The following is a 20,536-nucleotide window of genomic DNA, read 5'->3' as shown; positions in this document are numbered from 1 at the left end:
TTGTCTCTCATTTAATCAGCTTATGATACTCTTGGCATGTTCCTCTGAAATGAGGAGAATGCTATGGCATTTCTCACTGGCACTTGTGATTACTCATTATTTTAAGTGGTTTTTAATAGATAATATGAAGTGTTATAGGACAGAATTGCAAGGAAGTTAAGAGCTTTTAATCTCCATGCTTCCAGTGTTTAGGGAATGAGTTGACTTCTGTGGAGTTAATGCTTCATTGAACTAATCTGAGAACTGCATGTTAACCAAAACAAAAATATTAGAGTGGAATGATTGACTTTTCACAAATACAAAAGTTGGCATGTCTCTATCCTACTATGTTTCAAGATAAACTAACATTGGGACAAAACTGAAATGAGTTTTAGAGGAAACTATAATCTGTTCTAGGGACTGAACACTGCATGTGGTTGGTGTGAATGAAATGTTAATTAACTCATTCTTCAATTAGAATTGTATGTGGTCTTGTCAGAAATAATGTGGTTCAGGAGGTTAGAAGATTAACCGACAGAGAACTCTGTTTTGGAATCAAGTATGAACTGAAAAAGTTAAGCTGAGGCAGATGTCCAGCGGTAAATAAAGTACAGCCTTCACAGATTTTTCTGGAAAGCTTAAGATGTTGGATCTACCTTTCCCACTGGAATGCTGGATAATGCTTTATCCATATGTAAAGCTGTGTGGTGAATAATATTTCCTCTGAAAGCTTGGAGTCTGCTTTCTATGTAGTTTTGCTTTGTGATTTAATAAGTTAAAAAAAAATTATTGATGAAATTGCAATGAAAAACTTCAAGCATTCCAGCATTATTAAATGCACTTCCTTATAACCTATTCTATCAACGTTATTCTTCATTTATCATACGAAGAGAAAACACTAGAAGTAGGATTTTGCATTTCTGTGTAGTGGAATGCTGATTAAATATTGTCTCTGTCAATACAGCACTCGAGTAATGGCATTATGGGTAACTTAATTAGTATCCCAGACCTTTGTGATTGTCTGTATGTCATGTTGGCAGATGCTATACCTATTCTGTTCTAATAATAGGCTTGCATTTCTAATTCAAATGTAACTTAGCTTCACCTAATAAATGATGGAATGTTCCTTTTTTAGGTCCGTAAAATCATCCGTGTCTGCAAAGGAATATTGGAATATCTGACTGTGGCGGAAGTAGTAGAGACTATGGAGGATTTGGTGACATACACAAAGAATCTAGGGCCAGGTTTGATTTGCTACAGCTTATCATAAACATACAGAGTATAGTCTTTTCCACTGCCTTTTTCCCCCCACACACCTTCATTGCCTGTTTCGAGTGTTTGGACAATGATAAAGCAGTTGCTTTGAAAGTGTCTGTTGGAAAGTTTTAAACTAGAGGGTGAATGATGACTATTTTCTGATTCACATTCCCTTAAGAATGTAGAAGAGTCAAGATTTTGGTAAATGATACGTATTACACAGATGATATGTACTGGACTTTTCCTACAGAATATTATATGAGGGAAGTAAGCATTCATTAGTAATGGTAAAACAAAAAAATTGAAAAAGCTGTGTAATTAAGCACTCACAGCTATAAAGTCCATTAAGCTGGTAAAATGTCTGCACTAATTAAGATGGTTAGGCCTAGTAGGAATTTCTTGGGGTAGTATAAGCTACATGTCATATATTAGCATCTTAATGAGGTTGCAGAAATAGCTGTCTTGCAGTATATACAAAAGCCCAGCTGTTACAGAAATTCTTTTGTTCATTATTTGATGCTCCTTCACTACTTGTTACTTCACTGTGTTAACTCGCACTTTCACTGGTGGAAGTGATTGGTAAGTGAAGCACTGTGTTGCTATAGAGGAAACCTACCATTAATCTCTGTCATCTACTACAAATGCTTTAGTTTCAGCAAGCATAAAACAGTTTAGGTATTTAACAAAAGCATTCTATAAAATCTAGATGTTGTGGTAATGCAGGAAGATTTTAGAATTAAAGTTACACTGAACAGAAGAATGCTTGTATAAACAGAGCAGGAATCTGGTTAGTACTTTATATATAAATAAGAATACATATGTAGTGTAATAATAACTAGCTGATAAATGAAATGACTAGCAGTTGTCATGTCACAGAGCATGTTTGTAGATTATCCTGTTTTTATTTAACGTGTATACTTTACCCTGTTGCTAGATGTGAAAAACTTTAAGTTCCATATGAAGGTATAGTATTCTTTAAACTCTTGTGTCCTGTGAGAAGTTACCTTCAGCTAAATAATTTGCCTCATTTTTGAACAGGAAAAGATGAAGCAAAAAGGGCAGTCTTCTCTTTCCGTGAAACTTGTTCTTTGACTTGGTATATACAATTTCAGTTTCTCTGTGGTCATTGTCTTCTATGTCTTTCAAATTGAAGTTTCCCCAAACTTCAGTTTACTCTATTTGGCTCAGTCACAAGCATTTGGGACTTTTCATTGAACCTCACAAAACCTGTTATGTGTGTATGATAAAGTTAATAGGTGTTGAGCAAGTGTCTTAATTTCTTAGAATAAGATATAGTCTTGTACCTTTATTGCAAATAATCTTCTCTGAACTCATGCTGTTCTGAATAAGTAGCTAATCTTGTGCTTTTGGCATGCTCTGGAAGCACTGTCTTTGCCTGAGCTAAATGCTTCTCAACACGTACAGCCCATGCCCACAAAATTTTTTATGCCTGTAGTCCTTGTTCCCTTCAGCTATATCAGTGGGCATCTGAACTTAACTGTTAATGCGAGCACTATATAAATAACAGAAATAGGAGCATGTACACATAAAATCAACAAAGTGCTTATAGGTTTTATGTTGGAAGTAGAGAGGAGAACAAGATTACCTATTTAGGCTTTTTTCATTTGAAAGGAAAGGTGGTTCTGCACAACTTCCCCTTCTGTGCTGTCAGTGTGGGTATTCTACTTTCCAGTGATGTCATTAAAGCTCATTTAACCTTTTTGTTATATTAAGATGCCTCAGATGCTAACCAGCAGAAAAGTAATTCAGCCAAAGAGTATACAGCTTTCTTCCAGGTTTTTCCTCTGTAGGAGAGAGAGAGAGTAGAACCACAACAGCACCAGTTTAAATCAGCTTAAATTTTTATGAAGCTGTCTGAAGTTTCCACATGTGCTATGTGGTAAACCTCATGAGTCTTAGCTATTGAAAATAGATTTGCTCCTGAATAAATTTAATTCTTTCCACACTTCTAGAGCACTGAAATATTTCTAGCAGAACTGAAGTATAAATAGATACAATTCTTGAACTCTCTTAGAAACTCAGGCAAACAAACAAAACCCTGATGTTTGCCTTTTCTGCTGTTCACATGTAAGGCTTTGATGAAGATTTAACAGAAAAAGAAATATATTCTGTAAATTGGCTTCCAGAGTTCATTAAGTGACTTCATGTCCTAAAGCAGTCATTTCAGGTATTTTCCTATTTTGTTACTGGGCTTTTAAATCAAGAATTTTGAGGAGTCCATTCTACTTTGCATAATGGCTAGGCTTTGAATCAGTGGTTTCTCTGAAGCATCTGGAATGTGTTTTAAGTAACAGCTGCTAATATAAAAATCACCTTTTAAACTTCAATATAGTTGTCATAACTCATTACACTTTGTTCTTGTTTAGAAAGCTCAACTGTTGCAAATTAGACTTAATACTACATTTATTTATGACTACGTTCAATTACCTTAATCTTTAGGAATGACAAAGATGGCCAAAATGATTGATGAGAGACAACAGGAATTAACTCATCAGGAACATAGGGTTATGCTGGTAAACTCCATGAATACCGTGAAGGAGCTATTGCCAGTACTTATTTCAGGTATTTTCAGCTTTAATATCTGAATTGCTGTCTATCTTGAGCTGGAGTTCCCAAGTATTATGTTTATTAAAAATAACAGCCTGGACATTGCTTTTGTACTCATTGCAAATAACTGTGGTTCTTGAATTAAAACTAGTCTCTTTGAGATAAAATGGTCCATGCAAAAGAAAATGTACTACCTTTGTATAAATGCAGTAGGTCACCTTAAGCATTGATTGTATCTTGCATGTACCTCTTTCTAATCTATGGTATTTTCACAGCTATGAAGATTTTCGTAACCACAAAAAATTCTAAAAGCCAGGGAATAGAAGAGGCCTTGAAAAATCGCAATTTCACAGTAGAGAAAATGAGTGCTGAGATAAATGAAATAATTCGTGTATTACAACTCACTTCCTGGGATGAAGATGCCTGGGCGAGCAAGGTACGTTTCACATGTACATTTGCATATAGAAGTCTAATTTTTATCTACTGCATTATACACTTATGAAGTTGTTTTTGAGACTGTTGAAATACGTATTTGTGCATCAGTTTTGTAACACTATGTAATCGCATTGTATAACCTCTTCAAGGTCGAAGAACATCTTCAGAGATGATTGTATTAACGTATCTTTCAAAATTAGCTTTCTCTCCATAAGCTAAGTTAAAGGGAGTGTGGCATTTGAAGGTGGCTCAGTAGTTTATTGCACCTGAGCTGTCAAACAGAAGACTTAGATTTGTTCACGATTTAGTTTTGGCATGATTAGGAAATTCTGGAATATAGCATATTCCCCCTGGAGAAATACTCCTCCCCCCCCCCCCCCCCCCCCCCCCCCATATAGCTACCTTACATAATCACATTTGACAGAAGAAAGGTCTAAAAGTTATCGTTCTATACATTAAACTGGCCTTGTAGCTAGGCATTCATAAGTGAGATTACCCAAGATTATTCTTCTAGATGCTACTAGAAAAGATAAAGTGCTGTCATACTCCTTGTGCAAAAGGCCTGAAGTTGAGAAATTTGAGTCAATTTTTGAGGATCCCTCCTTGAACACCTTCCCCTTTTCCCCTGCCCCATTTTTAGTCTGGACATGGGAGTAAATTTCAAGTGTCTGCCTTGTCTCAAAGAAATATATGTTAGACTGAACAGCCTTTTTGGATAAGTATGTCTGTGAAGCTGGTATATGGATGGTGTTGGTTCCTTACAACTCAGTGTTAAGCTGTGTGGTGATTGCAACTGCTTACCTGGAGTTAAGTGGTGCTCTTAAGTGATACCCACTGAAGATACTGAAATGTCTAGAAGACCATAAAGCAGATCTGACAGGCAGAATTGTAAAAGTGTTGTGGACTTACAAATAAATGTAGCTGCATAACTGAAATTCCTGCCAATTTTTTGGAGTACCTTGAAGTAAATTGCTGAAGGGATTTTTTTTAAGGGTTAGTGCTGTGAGCAACAAGTAACTGTAAATAAATTTAAAGAAAATATTGAGACCTGAAGCCAGACATATTAACAAATTAAGTCTTTTGGAAAATCTAACATTGATGTAATATAGGCATTAAAATCACTTTGACCTATATTGTTTGGCACTTGACCCTTAGTTTGCCTTTTGATCTATTTTGTCACTATCACTTCCTTATTATGACTACTTTGTGCATCTTTGTTTTTGTTCTCCTGTTTCTTATCCTTTTCTCACTTTTAGAAGGTAAGCTTTCTTCCACACCCGGCACCTCTACCTTGTACTAAAACCAAAAAAGCATGTATCTGGGGTTTTGTGCTGTGTGCAGACTGTGTGCTGTGCAACTTTTTACTTCTGTGCCAGCTGTGACACCATACTTACAAATATACACACAGAAGTTTTAAAAGGATCTTAATAGCTCTGTCTAGCTGTCTGTAGAATTGGCTGTCACTAAGAGAATGGTAACTGCAAGCTGAACTGCATTAAGACTGTCTTGAGTCTGATTAGAGTTAGCCCAAGGTTAGCCCAAGCACATTCTTGCTGAATGCTTTTGTATTAACTTATGTTACTAGTTTTTGTAGCTGCAAATAAAGGATCCAGTCATGCAGGAACAAGCTTTCTGCATGCCCAGAAAACTTTATTAAGTCAGGAACTTTGTTGATTCTGTAGTGTTTAGCCTTCCTTAAGTTCAAATGGTTTGTGTTCTTCAGGTCTTGGCCTAAAACTTCAGTTTTGTATATGCATTTTTTAAATTCAGTTTTATTTTTGGATTTAAGCACTCCTGTATTTTACAAAAGACAAATACAGTTTTACTTTACATGACAAATTTTAAAATTTTTCTGGTAAAAAAAAAAAGACTGTTGCAAGTTACTCCTCTTGCTAGCAAGGCAGATCAACAAAGGATTTTATTAAGAAAATAGTTGATGTATTAGCAGTATATCCAAATAGAAAATATTGTCATTATGTGTAATGCATAAATATGTTTTGTGGACTAGTATAATCAAAGTATCATTCTGTTCTGAGTTGAGATCTTCTTCTTCATTGTATTTTGGTTTTGAATTAAGGTATGCTGACAATTTGGAACTGTAGCACTGGGCATTAATCAAACAGTTATGACAAAGAATTTGAGTTGAAAAATGTAGTGGGATGAAGAAGCAGGCACTAATTTACTAATGGCCACCATTACAGACCTTTTCCTGTATTTGCATATATATCTAATGGTTGACTTATTATTTTTCTGGGACAGAGATGGAGGAGTTCTGTAATTCCACTTGAGATTACTGTTGCATGCATTTTGTGACTGGGGGTCAAGAGAAACAGATTTTCCCCATGCTTTTCTGGAGCAAAGTAAGGTGTGTTTAGGGATGCACAGCCTTGAAATTTACCTGTGTAGTACATGCTATGTTGATGTTGGAGTAATTTTATGTTTATTATTCTATCTTGAATTGTTTATACATTGAAGTATCACAAAATCTACCTAGAGATAGTGGAGAATGAGCAAGTATATGGAGCCAGAGTTGTAGGCTTTTTTGTAAACTATGTTGTTGTTCTTTCTAGACTCTGAAATGCATGTTACTGTTACTGGATTGCAGTAATCTCTGCTTGTACCAACACTGGATTTTTTTTAAATAGTATACTGATTTAGAACTGAAATACTGAGCAAATAATAATCTCTGACAAAATCTTGGGGGAAAAAAAAATCTGTATTTATTTCTTCCATTCATAGCTTTGTACCTTTCTTCCTTGATCTTTTCATTTTACAAAGGGTTTAGCTTTATCTTGTATATTTTTAGTGTTTACTTTTAAATAAACTTGAAGTAATACTCAATTCAAACATCTTCTATTTCTATAGCAATGGAGGGAGTTAAAAGTTGTGGGAAGCTGAGAAGTATCTAGTGTCGTGCAGGATTGAACCCTGGATGGTGACTAAGCTATCTATTCTGCCAGAAGGCTCGCTTTGCCTATTTCCTTCAACATTGCCTTCTTTGGTAATGAAATGCAGATATTACTAGGCTAGACCATGTTATTGAGTCAGAGGTTGTGTTTTATATTCAACAAGGGATTGTGTAGGATTTATTTTGCTCCTTTTCAAAGCAGTGCCTATACCACCTGCTCCGTGAATAATCTCAAAATTCTTGGTAGTGGCAGAAGTGATGCATAAAGGTATCATGAAGTGCTCATTTGCTTTAGGAACTGATTTGTAAAAAGCCAGCTTACTCTTTTTTCCCTTCAGACAATGTTGCCTTAGTTGTTTAACTTGATTAACTTAAGTTGTTTATCTTTTCTGAAAAGGTAATAGTGCTGCTTTTGTTAATGAAATTCCTTTTGCTGACAGGGGAACTGTGGGGAGAGGAGGGAAAGAATCCTTTTTTGCTGATAAAACTACTCTATATGAAACTTTTTTGCAGGATAGCTGTAGGACTTTTTCTTTTCTTGATTGCAACTGATATTCTGCTGCAAGTCCCAAAGAGTAAAACTTTAAATGTACTTAGGTGTTTAGGAAGGAACAAGACATTTAAACTGCTCCAGAAATCAGGAATATCAAGACACTTTGAAGCAGTAAGACCTTGAGCAAGTTGCATTGTTTTGTTTAAATTGAATATTTGTACTTTTGTCTTCCTGCTTAATAGCCTGAATTGGTGGGTAAGTCTAGACATTTCAGGATTGCTACACCTTTGTCACTTGCCAAGTGTCTGACACCAGACACAGCTGTGGCAGAAACAAAAGTGCAGTACCAACAAACCTAGTTAAGGATGTGTTCTAATTTCCTATTTAAAAATTACTTGTTGAATTGCAATGAAAACTCCTTATGAGGCTAAAGTTGAGAGACATTCCTTGCTGTGGCAGTGTGAGCTGTGAAGATGGGAAATCTGTGCTTAAGAGCAGTTGTCCTTGAACACTTCAACTGCTACGCTAGGATTTTACCAGATTTTTTTAAATAGGAAAAGGGGGCAGTATTTTGCAAACATGAGTGCAGAGCCACACAGGATAGCAGGACTTACACTGCAGAGCAATCCATTTCTATAGCCTTCGTATGATAGGACAGATGGATCCTGTTATTGCTTGGGTAGCACTAGTAATTACAAAATCATGAGTGTAAAAGATAAAATACCCTTGATTTTTGTCCCCTGATATAAGACTTTAGATTCAGAGGCTTCTATGTAATTTTGCTGAAACTGCAACTCTGCAGGCAGCTGAGACAACACAAAAGCCTGTGTTAGTAAAAAGGGAGGGGCAAAGACAGTTTTCCCAACACTCTCCTTTTCTCAGCCATCTCACGCCTATCAACTCATCAACACACTAAGCAACATCTGCTGCCTTTTTAAAAATTTAGTTCTTTGTTTCAAATTATTTCTGGGTAGACAGGTCTGCAGTAGACCATTCATTCCAAACTAAAGGAGCTTCAGCCAATATATAAAACAACAGAAAACTAATGCCTACCTTCATAGCTGGTAAGGTTTTTATATACATTTGAATACTTAAGTGATTATTTCCTTCTCTCTTATATATTAAATGCACAATTCTCAACCTATAGAGAAGATGTCTTTTAAAAGCATGTGCCTACCTTTCACCCCTAGCTGCATATCCTACCCTTTTGAAGTTGTTTTTTTTTAAACAGGTCCTGACCTAAGCTCTGATACCCAGTTTCTAGATTTGAGAATGAATCATCCAGGTGAAAATGACTCTGCTTTTGATGTGCCCTCTCAGGCTGTGATTCAAGGGCCCTTAAAAATATCCAGCAGACTGTTGCATGACCTTTTTGAAAGTTGGTTGCTGAATTTTATTATAGCACCTTATGAATAGCTGACAGACCAACATGCCTGAAAAAAAATGCCAAAATATTTACAGTGATGTGTCTTTGACACTAAGCATGCAGAATAAACTAGTGTTGTTTAGGTATCGCATGCCGCACCAGATACTGATCATTGATGCTAGTAAGCTCCTTTTCATAAGTGTTGGACATGGACAGTCCAATTCAGTTAATAATGCTAGAGCCAGGCTTCTTTTCATCACCTGTATACTAGTCATGTGATGTTAGGTGTATTTCAAATTATTTCCATGACATGTGTGGTAAAAAGCTATTTTGGCTTTTTCCCAACTTTCTACTTAAGGTACTTGTTACTCTTTTCACTGGCTTTCCATTTGTGTAAGATAGAAAACTTCTGGCCTCTAGTGGAGAGATGACACATGAACAATTAACAGAGCATGCAGAGAAATGAGAACTGGATGGGTTTATCTCCTCTAGTCAAAGAGGTGTTGGATAATAGCAGCATAAAAGTCAAATAAGGAGCTTCTCTGATGCTCCTGGCAGAGGAGTTCTGAGTTCAAAACAACCACATGTGAATACATGAGTTTGTCTCCTAAGACATTTAACTCCATATTTGAGAATTCCAGGAAGTAGTTGGCAGTCTATTTTTCCTATGTGTCCTGATGTACATTAAGGAAAAAAATGGAACTAACTCCAAGATGTGTGCTTATCAGAGGTCTGACTTCAAAAATTAAAACACTAGTAAATAAAGAGTAGAAAAATCACTAAAATTGCATGTATATTTTCTGCATTTTGAGTGAAATGAAAATGTTTGTCTTAATTCGAAAAGAGTGATTATGATCTGCTCGTTTGAAAATGGGGTTTGAGCTGCTTATATGGGTGTGTTTCTGTAAGTAGACTATGCTTTATAGAACTTCTGTCTGCTTTGGCTGTCTTGACTATTTGTGCTTTGATTTTTTTTTTTTGAGAATAATTTTGGTGGTTTCTTTTTTGTAAAGGACACTGAAGCCATGAAAAGAGCTTTAGCCTTAATAGATTCAAAGATGAATCAAGCAAAAGGTTGGCTGAGAGATCCAAATGCACCACCAGGTAATATTTTTAAAAAAAAAGGACAGCACAAAGTATTTTCATTTTTAAAGGTCTGAATAATTCTGTTTAAGAAAAAATTGCCTTTAAGCATTAATAACCCATACATAGGGAATCATTCTGAAGGAGCCTGTATTTATTCCTTTCTTTACATACTAGAGATTTAACAAGTTGTGTCTTATGACCTGGAAAGCTTTGTTTGTTTTCAGTTGTCTAAATAATATACTCTGTGTAACATGCATGGTTTTCCTTTGCATTCCACTAGTAAAAACAAAAACCCATAAATTGCATTGAACAGTATTTAACTGCAGTGGTTGCTAACACTTAAAATCCCTCCTCTTGTATTTTCATATTCATGTAACGTTAGATTTGCCTAAAGATCTTTTTTAGTATTCCTCTTTCACCCTTGACATAAAACTTTTAATATGAAAATCTGCTGTAAATACTGTAACTGCAGTCACCTTTACTTATGTAAAGATTTTGCCTTTGTTATGCATCTTTAAAGCAAATAAAACCAGATTGAAGCCTGTTTCATTTGGACTTTGAAAGACCTTATCTGAAAGACTCCCTCTGAAATTGAAGCCAAAATAATAGAGTTGTAAAAGTTGAAGTGAATTGTTGTTATTTGTGGAGCTGCTGCTTACACTACTTCTGACCTCATTCCTTTTGCCACACTCAATTCCAGAAACCTCAAAGTTACTTTCAGAGCCTTCTGTCATTGAGAATGACAATTAATGACACAGACTATTAAAAATTCAGTAGCTAAGGATAAATGCAAAGATAATTGTAGATCTTGCTGCAAATCAGGTTTTACTGGGTGTGTTACTTATGGGATTAGGGTGGGTTGCAAGTAAAAGGAATCTTGTTCTTGCATCTTCTTAGCCAAAATCAAGTCAGATTTGCAACTGGTGTAAGTTAAGGCTACATGAATCTTGCCATGTTGCTCTTTCTCTTCTCAGCCTAAATTACAGATTCTATAATGAAATATTTATAGAAATTAAGCTATGATAACAGAACAATTAAATGACTTGAAATACACGGCATGTGATGCACATTAAGGTTATGCTATATTTTTTCAGAAATTCTGTCCCATTATAATTATCGCATTCGGTGTATATCTCATAGTTTTTGATATATGTATTTTCATGCTGAACCTAATGCAGTTAATGTGGTGGGACATGATGAGACTAGCAGTTTACTCATACATGCCAAGGAATGTCTTGTTTGTTTTTACTAACTGATTGCATCTTAGGGGATGCTGGTGAGCAAGCAATAAGGCAGATCCTTGATGAAGCTGGAAAAGCAGGAGAACTGTGTGCAGGCAAAGAACGCAGAGAGATTCTGGGAACATGCAAAACGTTGGGCCAGATGACTGATCAACTGGCTGATCTCCGAGCTAGGTAAATCTGTTACTTCTAATGGTCAGTTTTCCAGTAGTATTAAACCAGATTTTCTGATTTGCAGTTGTGCCATTTCCTAAACTGTCAGAGAGCAGGCCAGTGGCTGTATTTTGCCTGTTTTGCTTCAATCTCTTCTGATAAGAATAGTATGTTTTAATATGTGAAACCTTAATTATTTAACATGATGAGCAAAACTGCTCAAGTAGATAATTCAAAGTTTGTTTAATGTCAAACACATAACCTTCCTCCAAATTAGGCAGAAATGAAATTTTAAACTGTACTGTTTAAGTCTGTTCTCCTAAGAGGATATAACCCAATGGACTGTAAGATACATGAATATTCTTGTTTTTAGGTGTTTATTAGGATGCTAGACCACAAGCAGTAGTTGTTGACGTTTCAGTCACTGATTAAATTCTGCTGAACTTCATGTGCATTTCTTGCTTAGTTTTATTTAACGACAGCCCTTTATCAGTTTTCTGCCTCTTCATTAGAAATTGGTCTTTTGAATTTAAGGGGTTTTGGTTTTAGGTAGCAGATGAGTCTCTTTAAATTTACTGTATTTTTTTGGTGTTAGATACTATGGCCTTTTGTTCTTTTGCCAGAAAGTAGGAAGTAGGATATTCCTTTGTGAAGGCATAAAGATGATGCACTAAGAAATACCTGTTCCATGTAGTTTGAACACTATAACCCAGTTTTCTTGGAGTATAAGGGTTTTTTCAGCTTCTTATCAATGTAGTAAATTGTTAAGCTAGAGTGCTCTAACATTGATTTCTTTATTTTATTGTAACACTCCTCCCCACCCCCCAAAAATACCATACCCAGAAACCCTAGAAAGCTATTCATTGCGACCCATTAGGGATACAGGTAATGGTTTCGTGGTATAAAATTTTCTCTTAAATGTTAATGTGTCTTTCAAATTGTCAGAAAAAGCAATGCAAGTTAGGAGTTTATGTGAAACAAAACCAACAAAAAACTTTTAGGTAAAATAAGTGCCTCTTCTGACTTAAGGCCCTAGTGAAGTACAGGAAGTGAGCAAATTCAAATTAATTGGAGAACTGTGTTTTGAGTTACCTTAAGGACAAAGTCCCTGCCATCACTTTAAATCCATAGAATGCTACGCTCTGAAGTGTTGCAATGATGTGTACACGAGCTTGGAATAGTTCTATAACTTATTTCCCTGAAGAGTTGTTACTTTGCAATATAAAGGCTAAAAAGGCCAAAATTCAGAAATTGTTATATTGTCATTAAAGTGATGCATATTAGCTATAATGGTCGTAGTGGATGAGAAGCTGGTTTTAGTTTATCTTCACTGGGATTTCCAGCTGATTGACCTGAGAGAATGCAAGAGCTTCTTTGTAATGTTTTTTTCAGTGCTAGAAATTAGGCTAAACTCTTACTCTTCTTGTAAAGCAGCGACTGCTGTCAGCTTTGTATTGTGTGAAATTTTTGGAGGTGAGGTGGAGGAAGAGACAGGACTAAGATTTACTAACAAACGGTTCATTTAGATGTTGGTTTAATATGTAAATAACTTCAACTCAGCCTGTGAGAAATAAGGTATAAAGAAACATACCTTGAGACTCTGGCCTGACTGTGTAAATACACCTCAGCATCTCAGTAGCATGCTTGTCATCCTTCCACTTACTATGGTCTTTTTGAAGTTAGTAGTTTGATAAAGTTAGCATGCTCAAAAAGCTTTACAGTAGTCAGATCATTTAGAAATGGAGTATGAGATTTCTTATGCAAAACTAATGTTCTCAGGCTTATGTATTTGAAGTAATTTTTCTATCCAACTTTTAACTCCTCAGCATTTGAACAAACAGTGGTAGTGCTGCAGATTTTCTACAGCCCTGTAAATTTGTATTGCTAGCACCCTTTTCACCACTTTGAAGAGTCTTACCAATAGCCCATAACCTTTAATCTACTTTGTTGACATGATTGAGGCAACTAAGACATCTTATTTTCACTTACCTAAGTGAGGACAGCAAGTCTGTATGGTGAGACATAACTCCTGCAGGTTCTGACTGACCTGCAGCAATCTATAAATGAGGAGATAACAGGCCTTGCCCTGGGTACTTTAATGGAACTGTATCCTCAAATAGCCTTACTTTGTGACACTTAAAAAAATGTTTGTTCTACTGAGCATGCTAAATGTTCAATTCTGGAAAGGGGAAAATATGCTCTTAGTTTTAAACTTTTCTTGTTCTGGTGTTCCTCCTCAGTTATTTTTGTTTTTCCAGGGTGAGGGGAAAAATAAATCTGATTAAACGCTATCTCTTTCAATAATTGTTGGGAATGCTCATAAACAGTTTTTGTTGCCTCTTCATTAGAAAAGAGCTTTGTTTAATCCTGAGCTGAATCTGTGATGCTCTTTTTTTGTCTTGGGCAGAGGACAGGGTGCTACACCCATGGCTATGCAGAAAGCACAGCAGGTCTCACAAGGTCTGGATTTGCTCACTGCAAAAGTGGAGAATGCAGCTCGCAAATTGGAGGCCATGACAAACTCTAAGCAGGCAATTGCTAAGAAGATTGATGCTGTTCAGGTACCACTAATGGTATAATAAATACTTAGAACAAGATTATGTTACTGCTGTTAGAGCTGTTATACTGAACTATTGTAGTTGTTTCCAAACACAACACAGTTACTCATTAGAAAGAACATATGTGGGATACTTGCTTTTACAAAGAAAAATCTTAAATTCAGTAATTTACAGGGTGCTGTGAGTTTTGCTGTAGCTTATGACACTTTTAAAATAATTTTCTTAGTATCGCTAAACATTTCTAGTATGATATTAGAATGAAGGAACACCCTAAATCTGGACATAAACTGATCTTAATAAAGAAAAGAGTAGGGGAGTTTCAGACTGCACGGATTTATCTCTGGGTAAAAACAGAGCCTTTCCTTGGGCTCTGTTTTGGGAGTGGAGTTCAGTTAGAGCTTCATATTCATGACAAAAGGAAAACAGTGTTCATGAAACTACTTTTACTTTTAGTTGATCTTTTATTTTTGTAACTTTTAATCTTTCTCAGTGGTCAGCCTATTACTCAGTGATGATGATGGTCATCAAATAATGAACATTCTATATATACCTTATCTAAATGTGTGTGTGTAGAATTATATATATGGATAAATATACATTAATATTATGTATATTTTTTGAATGAAATGATAATGAGACTTAGAGCTCCGTAAAGAGTGCCACACTGTGCACAAGAGCATCTGTTTTCTTTTTTTTTTTTTTTTTTTTCTGAAAGTCAGATGATGAATCTCTAAAGCCACTAGTTAAATTCTACTTCTGAAAATACTGTTGGCAAATGTTGGGGGGAGAATGTAAAATCTTTGGGTAGATTTCATCTAGTTCGATATCTTTTTCAAAACAGAAAATCTGCTAGACAATAGAACAACTTCATGGTATCTAATAAACAGAAATTGCTTTTGAAAAGTATTTTCTGTTAAATACAGATTGAAAGCTGTATTGGTATTTCTTTCTCTTTAAAAATCTCTGTAGAAATAGTATTACTGTTTATCTTGACTCATACACAACTTTTCTATTAAGAATTGGCTTGCAGATCCTAATGGGGGCAGTGAAGGAGAAGAACATATTCGGGGGATTATGGCTGAAGCAAGGAAAGTTGCAGAATTATGTGAGGAGCCTAAAGAAAGAGATGATATCCTTCGTTCCTTGGGGGAGATCTCTGCTTTGACAGCTAAGCTGTCAGATCTGCGACGACAGTATGTACTAGTTTTATCATCTTTAATTTATTTGAATGACTTCCATTTGCAGTTCAAAGTACTGAGCAAAATCAGAATATTGATGATTAACTGGGGAATATATTTTCCTCCAAGAACTGGGAATTGCAATCTTATACTTTTGAGTTTCAATCCTGCATTTAGTAAAAATTGAATGCGAGGAATTGCTCAGTTCTGCTGCGGGGGGCACTAAATTTTTAACATCCCTTACAAAAATTTAATTTATAAAATATGGTATTCTTTTTAATGTGTCAGTCTAATGATTTCTATCCCAAACTCCAACTTGTACTATCTTCCTCAAAAAAAACAAAAACAAAAAAAACCCAAAACCCAAAACAAACTAGGGTTGTATTACCTAGAAAATAATTTTTCTGCTGCTATGGAATATTTGACAAGCAAACTGAAGCCAAAAGTGAACTGTCAAAGCACTTCAAAGGAACGAGATAATGTGAAATTCAAGTTTGTTTATAAAGACAAATGTCATCACTGTTTTTTGCCAAGCTGTTTATTAAATGGCAAGGTAGAATGTCTACCCTTTGGCCAGTGTCAGTGTTCTAAGCTGTAACTGCAAACTGTATAAAAAATAAAACTTTCAGAAATTATATTTCTATATCAGTTTTGCAAAGAGGGTGCTTGAGAATGGAAGCGGAGGAAGTTATTGTATAAACTGTGATCTTCATCAATGGCCAGTTGCAATATGGAGACAAATACATTTCTTTCTTCATTAGACACTTTAATCAAGTTTTTCTTGAGATTTATCTACTGCAGATCTTAATGTGCTACCTTTTTTCAAGTTTATATATAGCCTTGGGTCTGTTGCTGCTTACTTTTCTGCTTGTAATCTGTGTGGCATTATTGTGGTTGCTCATAAAACAGCCATGAGTATGGGAAATAAGTCATACATCAGTATTATCAATGACAGTACCATGCCTTCCCCAACCTCAGCGCTTTGTTGAACATACATAATATCCAGGTATCACAGCAAAGAAGTGTGAGGTGGGGATTTATGGGTGACAGATCTGCACTATTTGCTCTGAGACTCAAATGTCAAATTTAACCTTATTTAAAAAGATGAAGTACCTTTTGTTGTGTCTTCCTGCTGAATGTGGGACTAGCTGTAAATGATCTTTGTATGACTATACTTTTTTTTTAATACTTAGTGGAAAAGGTGACTCTCCTGAGGCCCGTGCGTTGGCTAAGCAAATAGCAACATCACTTCAGAATTTGCAGTCCAAAACAAACAGGGCTGTAGCAAATACTAGGCCAGTTAAAGCAGCTGTCCATTTGGAAGGCAAGATTGAGCAAGCTCAAAGGTGGATAGACAATCCTACAGTTGCTGATCGGGGAGTAGGTGAGTGTTTCCGTGTGCTCTTTCCCCCAGAGTTTTATCGTTAGTAATTTTTATGACTGAAACTACTGCTCCTGAGATGCTGAGGTTGTGTGAAATCTCTTCACTGATGTGGAGACCTGCAGTTTGTGGCTGGAGGTTTAGAGCCAAGTCCTGGCTGTGATATTATTGAATCAAGCTGGCCCATGATTCTCTTTGTCTTCTTGAAAGAACAGCTTTGATGAAGGATAGGAGAACGTGTGCTGTAGAATAGACAAACTTTAGACTACTCCTTGCTTTTATTATCATACCAATATAGTATCTTGAATTTGAATTTATATCTACTCCAGCAAATTGAGTCCTTCAGAGAGGAGAAAAACATTCATAAATCTGACCTAAAAATATCATTTCTTGTATGATTTCTGGGTTACCTGAGGAAAATGCTACTTAATCAGAGAGAAAGGTGATCTGAGAATCCAAGCATGCTATTGACGAGCATATAATTATAGTTCAGGCCTTGCTCTACTGAGAGCTTATTGTAAACCATTTCTGAATTTCTTGTTTAGCTGCTTCTGATGCTATTGCAGGTAGGTGGATGAAGCTTGAAAACTGAATTCAGTAGTTTTTTCCATAGCAGTTAAGTCCGAGCAGTGCAACTGATAACAATGAGTGGAAACATGCCTTATAAGAAGCAGTATAACTGCAAACCTTTAATTTCTTTCTCACACCTTTCCCTGTGTGTCAAGATAACTTCTGTTGTGTGAATAACCATTCCTTGAATTAAAGATTTAGTGAAGTTGATAGCTTGGACACTTCTGAAGTGCAAATTTATATGCAATATTTTAAACAAAATAGTGGAGTTCCATGTTTTGACATTTTCTGATGAGCAAATTGCGCACAGGATGAGATTACTAAGGTGGCAGTAGGTAGGTCTTTGGCAGTAGATGGTAGGTAGGCAGTAGATGGTTTTCAGCCACTGCCAAAACTTCCTAATCTTGATGTTTCTCTTGAACACAATAACCTGTGAGGCGGTTGGCTCAAAAAAGCACCAAACCTAAACTTAATTTTTATTATTTTTAGTTGAAAAGGAACAAAAGTAACTTGAAAAGAAACAAAGGTAACTTAAATCCCACTTGAAGCCTGTATGTGCATGGTTAATCATGAGGCCTGTATACATACTCAAAGCTTGCTGAAGGAACTGAAGCTTCTCAACACAGGCTATATACTACAGAATTTAATCAATTGATGGAGCAATACATATGACAAAAATGTGTGTAGAGATGCAAGATGTTGCATGTCCTGTAACTAATGTTTCTAGTTTAATAAAAAGTTTCTGTAGCTTGAAGTCATTGTACAATTTTTTTAAATTTAAATGTCTTTCGCTTGCGTAGGCACTTGGCAGGTTGCTTATAGGAAAGGAGTATTAAGAACATAAATTGGGTATGTGCTCTCTTCAGTCTGGACAGCACTTCTGGTAGAATTTGGCCAAATATTTTCAGTGCTACAATAATGTGAAAATACTTTAGTGTTCTCTGCAGTATGCACCATGTGAGAAATAACTTTGTGTTTGCAGTTATCCCAGGGTTGTGCTTCAACATGAACTGAATTTTGAGGTAACAAGGCAGAAAGTGTATTTTATTTTATAAACACATGAGCTGCTTCAGTAGTGTTAGCTGCTACAAATATTTACATGCAGTCATATTATGAATTATCCTAGTTAAGTAATGGCTAAAGTAATTGTAATTGGCAGGTACAAACTAGGCAAGATGTTTTGAAATACTAAACTGCTATATGAAGTGTACTTGCTTGGCTGCACTTGACTTATGCAAAACAACAATTAAAAAACATCCTGGAACATTCCAACAGCAGCAAACTTAGCTACACTAATAAGCTTTATAAAATGATGGTGGCAGTGCTGAGTGATTCTTGGATAGTCACGTCATGTGACAACTTCCTTCTAAGTAATTTTGAGCTTGATCATGAACTTGGATTATTTGTGTGTTAGCGTTGGCTTAAAATGATTCTTCAGTAGGTCTTTGAAGGACTTAATAGATGATGACTTCTTTTAAAAGAATACTACTATTGTGTTATTGAAAGAACAGGAAGCTTCTGTAAGCGAATGAAGGAAATCACCCACGCTAAAAATAAATTTTTTTACAGAAAAACTTTCAACACACTGTGGAGGCTTTGTAAGGTGTTCCCCTCTCCCCATCCTGGACACTTGACACTTCTTACCCATGATTTCTGGAATCCTGGGAGAGGGTATTCTGCTTTTTCATTTGTTTTCTACTTGGCTTTTGTCCCTCTCTTACTGCTCATCTTCTAATGACTTGTAATGATGTGGAGATGAATTGCAGTACTTGGAATTTGCAAGTGCTTTCTATTGGAGTCAACAGATTACGTAGGAGTTCCTGACAGCTGTAATGTTTAACTTTTGTCAGACCACCCTAGTTAAAAAGGATGCGCCTCTAGCCAGAGTTGCTGTAATAAGCAAAAAGAAACTGGTGAGAGTTGAATTCCTCTATGGGTTTGAATTGCAATTACTCAATGATAAACTGCACAAGATACTTTCCACTACATAAGGGTGTTCTTAAAAGCCCAAGAATTCTAAGTGTCACTTACTTCATGGTGCATCTGATCTACGCTTTCAATTTTTTGTTCCACTGTATGTTAATGCAACATGACATCTTCCACTGTAGGCCAGGCAGCAATTCGTGGTCTGGTTGCAGAAGGTCGTCGTCTAGCCAATGTCATGATGGGACCTTATCGTCAAGACTTGCTTACCAAATGTGACCGTGTAGACCAACTAGCTGCTCAGCTAGCTGACCTTGCAGCAAGAGGGGAGGGAGAATCTCCTCAGGCCAGGGCAATTGCTGCTCAGCTTCAGGATTCACTAAAGGTAAAAATCTTCTCTTGTGCAGTGAAACACATGATATGCTGAATGCTCCTCTGATGAAGTGCTTGTGTGTGGCAGGCATTAACAGAAATAAAAGTGCAGCAAAATCCTGTTGTTTTAGCTGAGATGCTTAAAGCAAACTTTTTATGAAGGCCTTGATATCATGCCATAGGGATTAATTCCAAATGAACAATTTATAAGAAAAATCAAAGTCTCATTTTAAAAAAAAAAAAGTATGCTAGTATTGCACATTTGAGGGGCAAGGTCTCAAATTGTGCTGTCCATAGCTTCTGATGCCGCTTCAAGGAGCGGTATGTAAGCTTCTCGTATTTCAAATTATTTAAAAGGTAGTTCATTGATCATGCTTTTAAGATCGTTTTACCTTAATAGCTGCCATTGTAATGGGATTGCTTTTTTTTTTCCCCAAAAAGAGGTTTTATGGGATTTGAATGCCTACAAACTTAATATTCCTGTATCATATGCTTACAATTTTCCTTTTTTTAAGGATCTTAAAACACGGATGCAAGAGGCAATGACCCAGGAGGTTTCTGATGTTTTTAGTGACACCACAACTCCTATTAAATTGTTAGCAGTAGCAGCCACTGCTCCCTCTGATGCTCCCAATAGAGATGAGGCAAGTATACCCAGGTGGTCTTTTTCCTATGTGAAGCTTCAGTTATTGTTTAATTTTACGGGAATTGGTATTTTGAAAAATTAATCAGTATTTTGAAAAACAAATTAATATTTTTTTCTTAAGCTTGTGATACATGCTTATTAATCCTGACAGCATAATGATTGCCATGCAAATCTCTCTGGACTCTAGGATATCGCACATTGTGCTGTATATCCCTGGAAACTGTATTGCCCTGGACTTCAATAAATGGCAAAGATTTCTCACTCTGATGTTCTTACCACATTGCCTTCAGCATGCTAAAAATTCTTGTGCAAAAATCACTGACACGCTAGTTAGTGGATTGTATATCTCAACATTATATAAGCTGATTAAAATAGTCAAATTCATGCCAAGACTGATTAACAGATTTAACCTATTCTCTTGC

General features: G+C 36.0%; 1 protein-coding gene across 4 annotated transcripts in view; it reads left to right on the top strand.

Moving 5' to 3' along the window:
• VCL (vinculin) overlaps positions 1-20,536 on the top strand; it is a 66,624-nt gene that overhangs the window by 31,951 nt on the left and 14,137 nt on the right. For 3 of the 4 annotated variants that reach the window (XM_049810302.1, XM_049810304.1, XM_049810301.1), the window contains exons 4-13: positions 1,115-1,223; positions 3,697-3,819; positions 4,080-4,240; positions 10,020-10,110; positions 11,360-11,507; positions 13,894-14,047; positions 15,062-15,237; positions 16,416-16,606; positions 19,282-19,481; positions 19,984-20,112. In XM_049810302.1, coding sequence (XP_049666259.1) covers positions 1,115-1,223; positions 3,697-3,819; positions 4,080-4,240; positions 10,020-10,110; positions 11,360-11,507; positions 13,894-14,047; positions 15,062-15,237; positions 16,416-16,606; positions 19,282-19,481; positions 19,984-20,112 — 1,482 coding nt within the window. The other variant, XM_049810303.1, reaches the window with a different exon arrangement.

Source organism: Accipiter gentilis, chromosome 9 (assembly GCF_929443795.1).
Source record: "Accipiter gentilis chromosome 9, bAccGen1.1, whole genome shotgun sequence".
NCBI classification, from domain to species: Eukaryota; Metazoa; Chordata; class Aves; order Accipitriformes; family Accipitridae; genus Astur; species Astur gentilis.
Note: the sequence above shows the minus strand (reverse complement) of the source record. Positions and strands in the feature narration are given on the sequence as shown.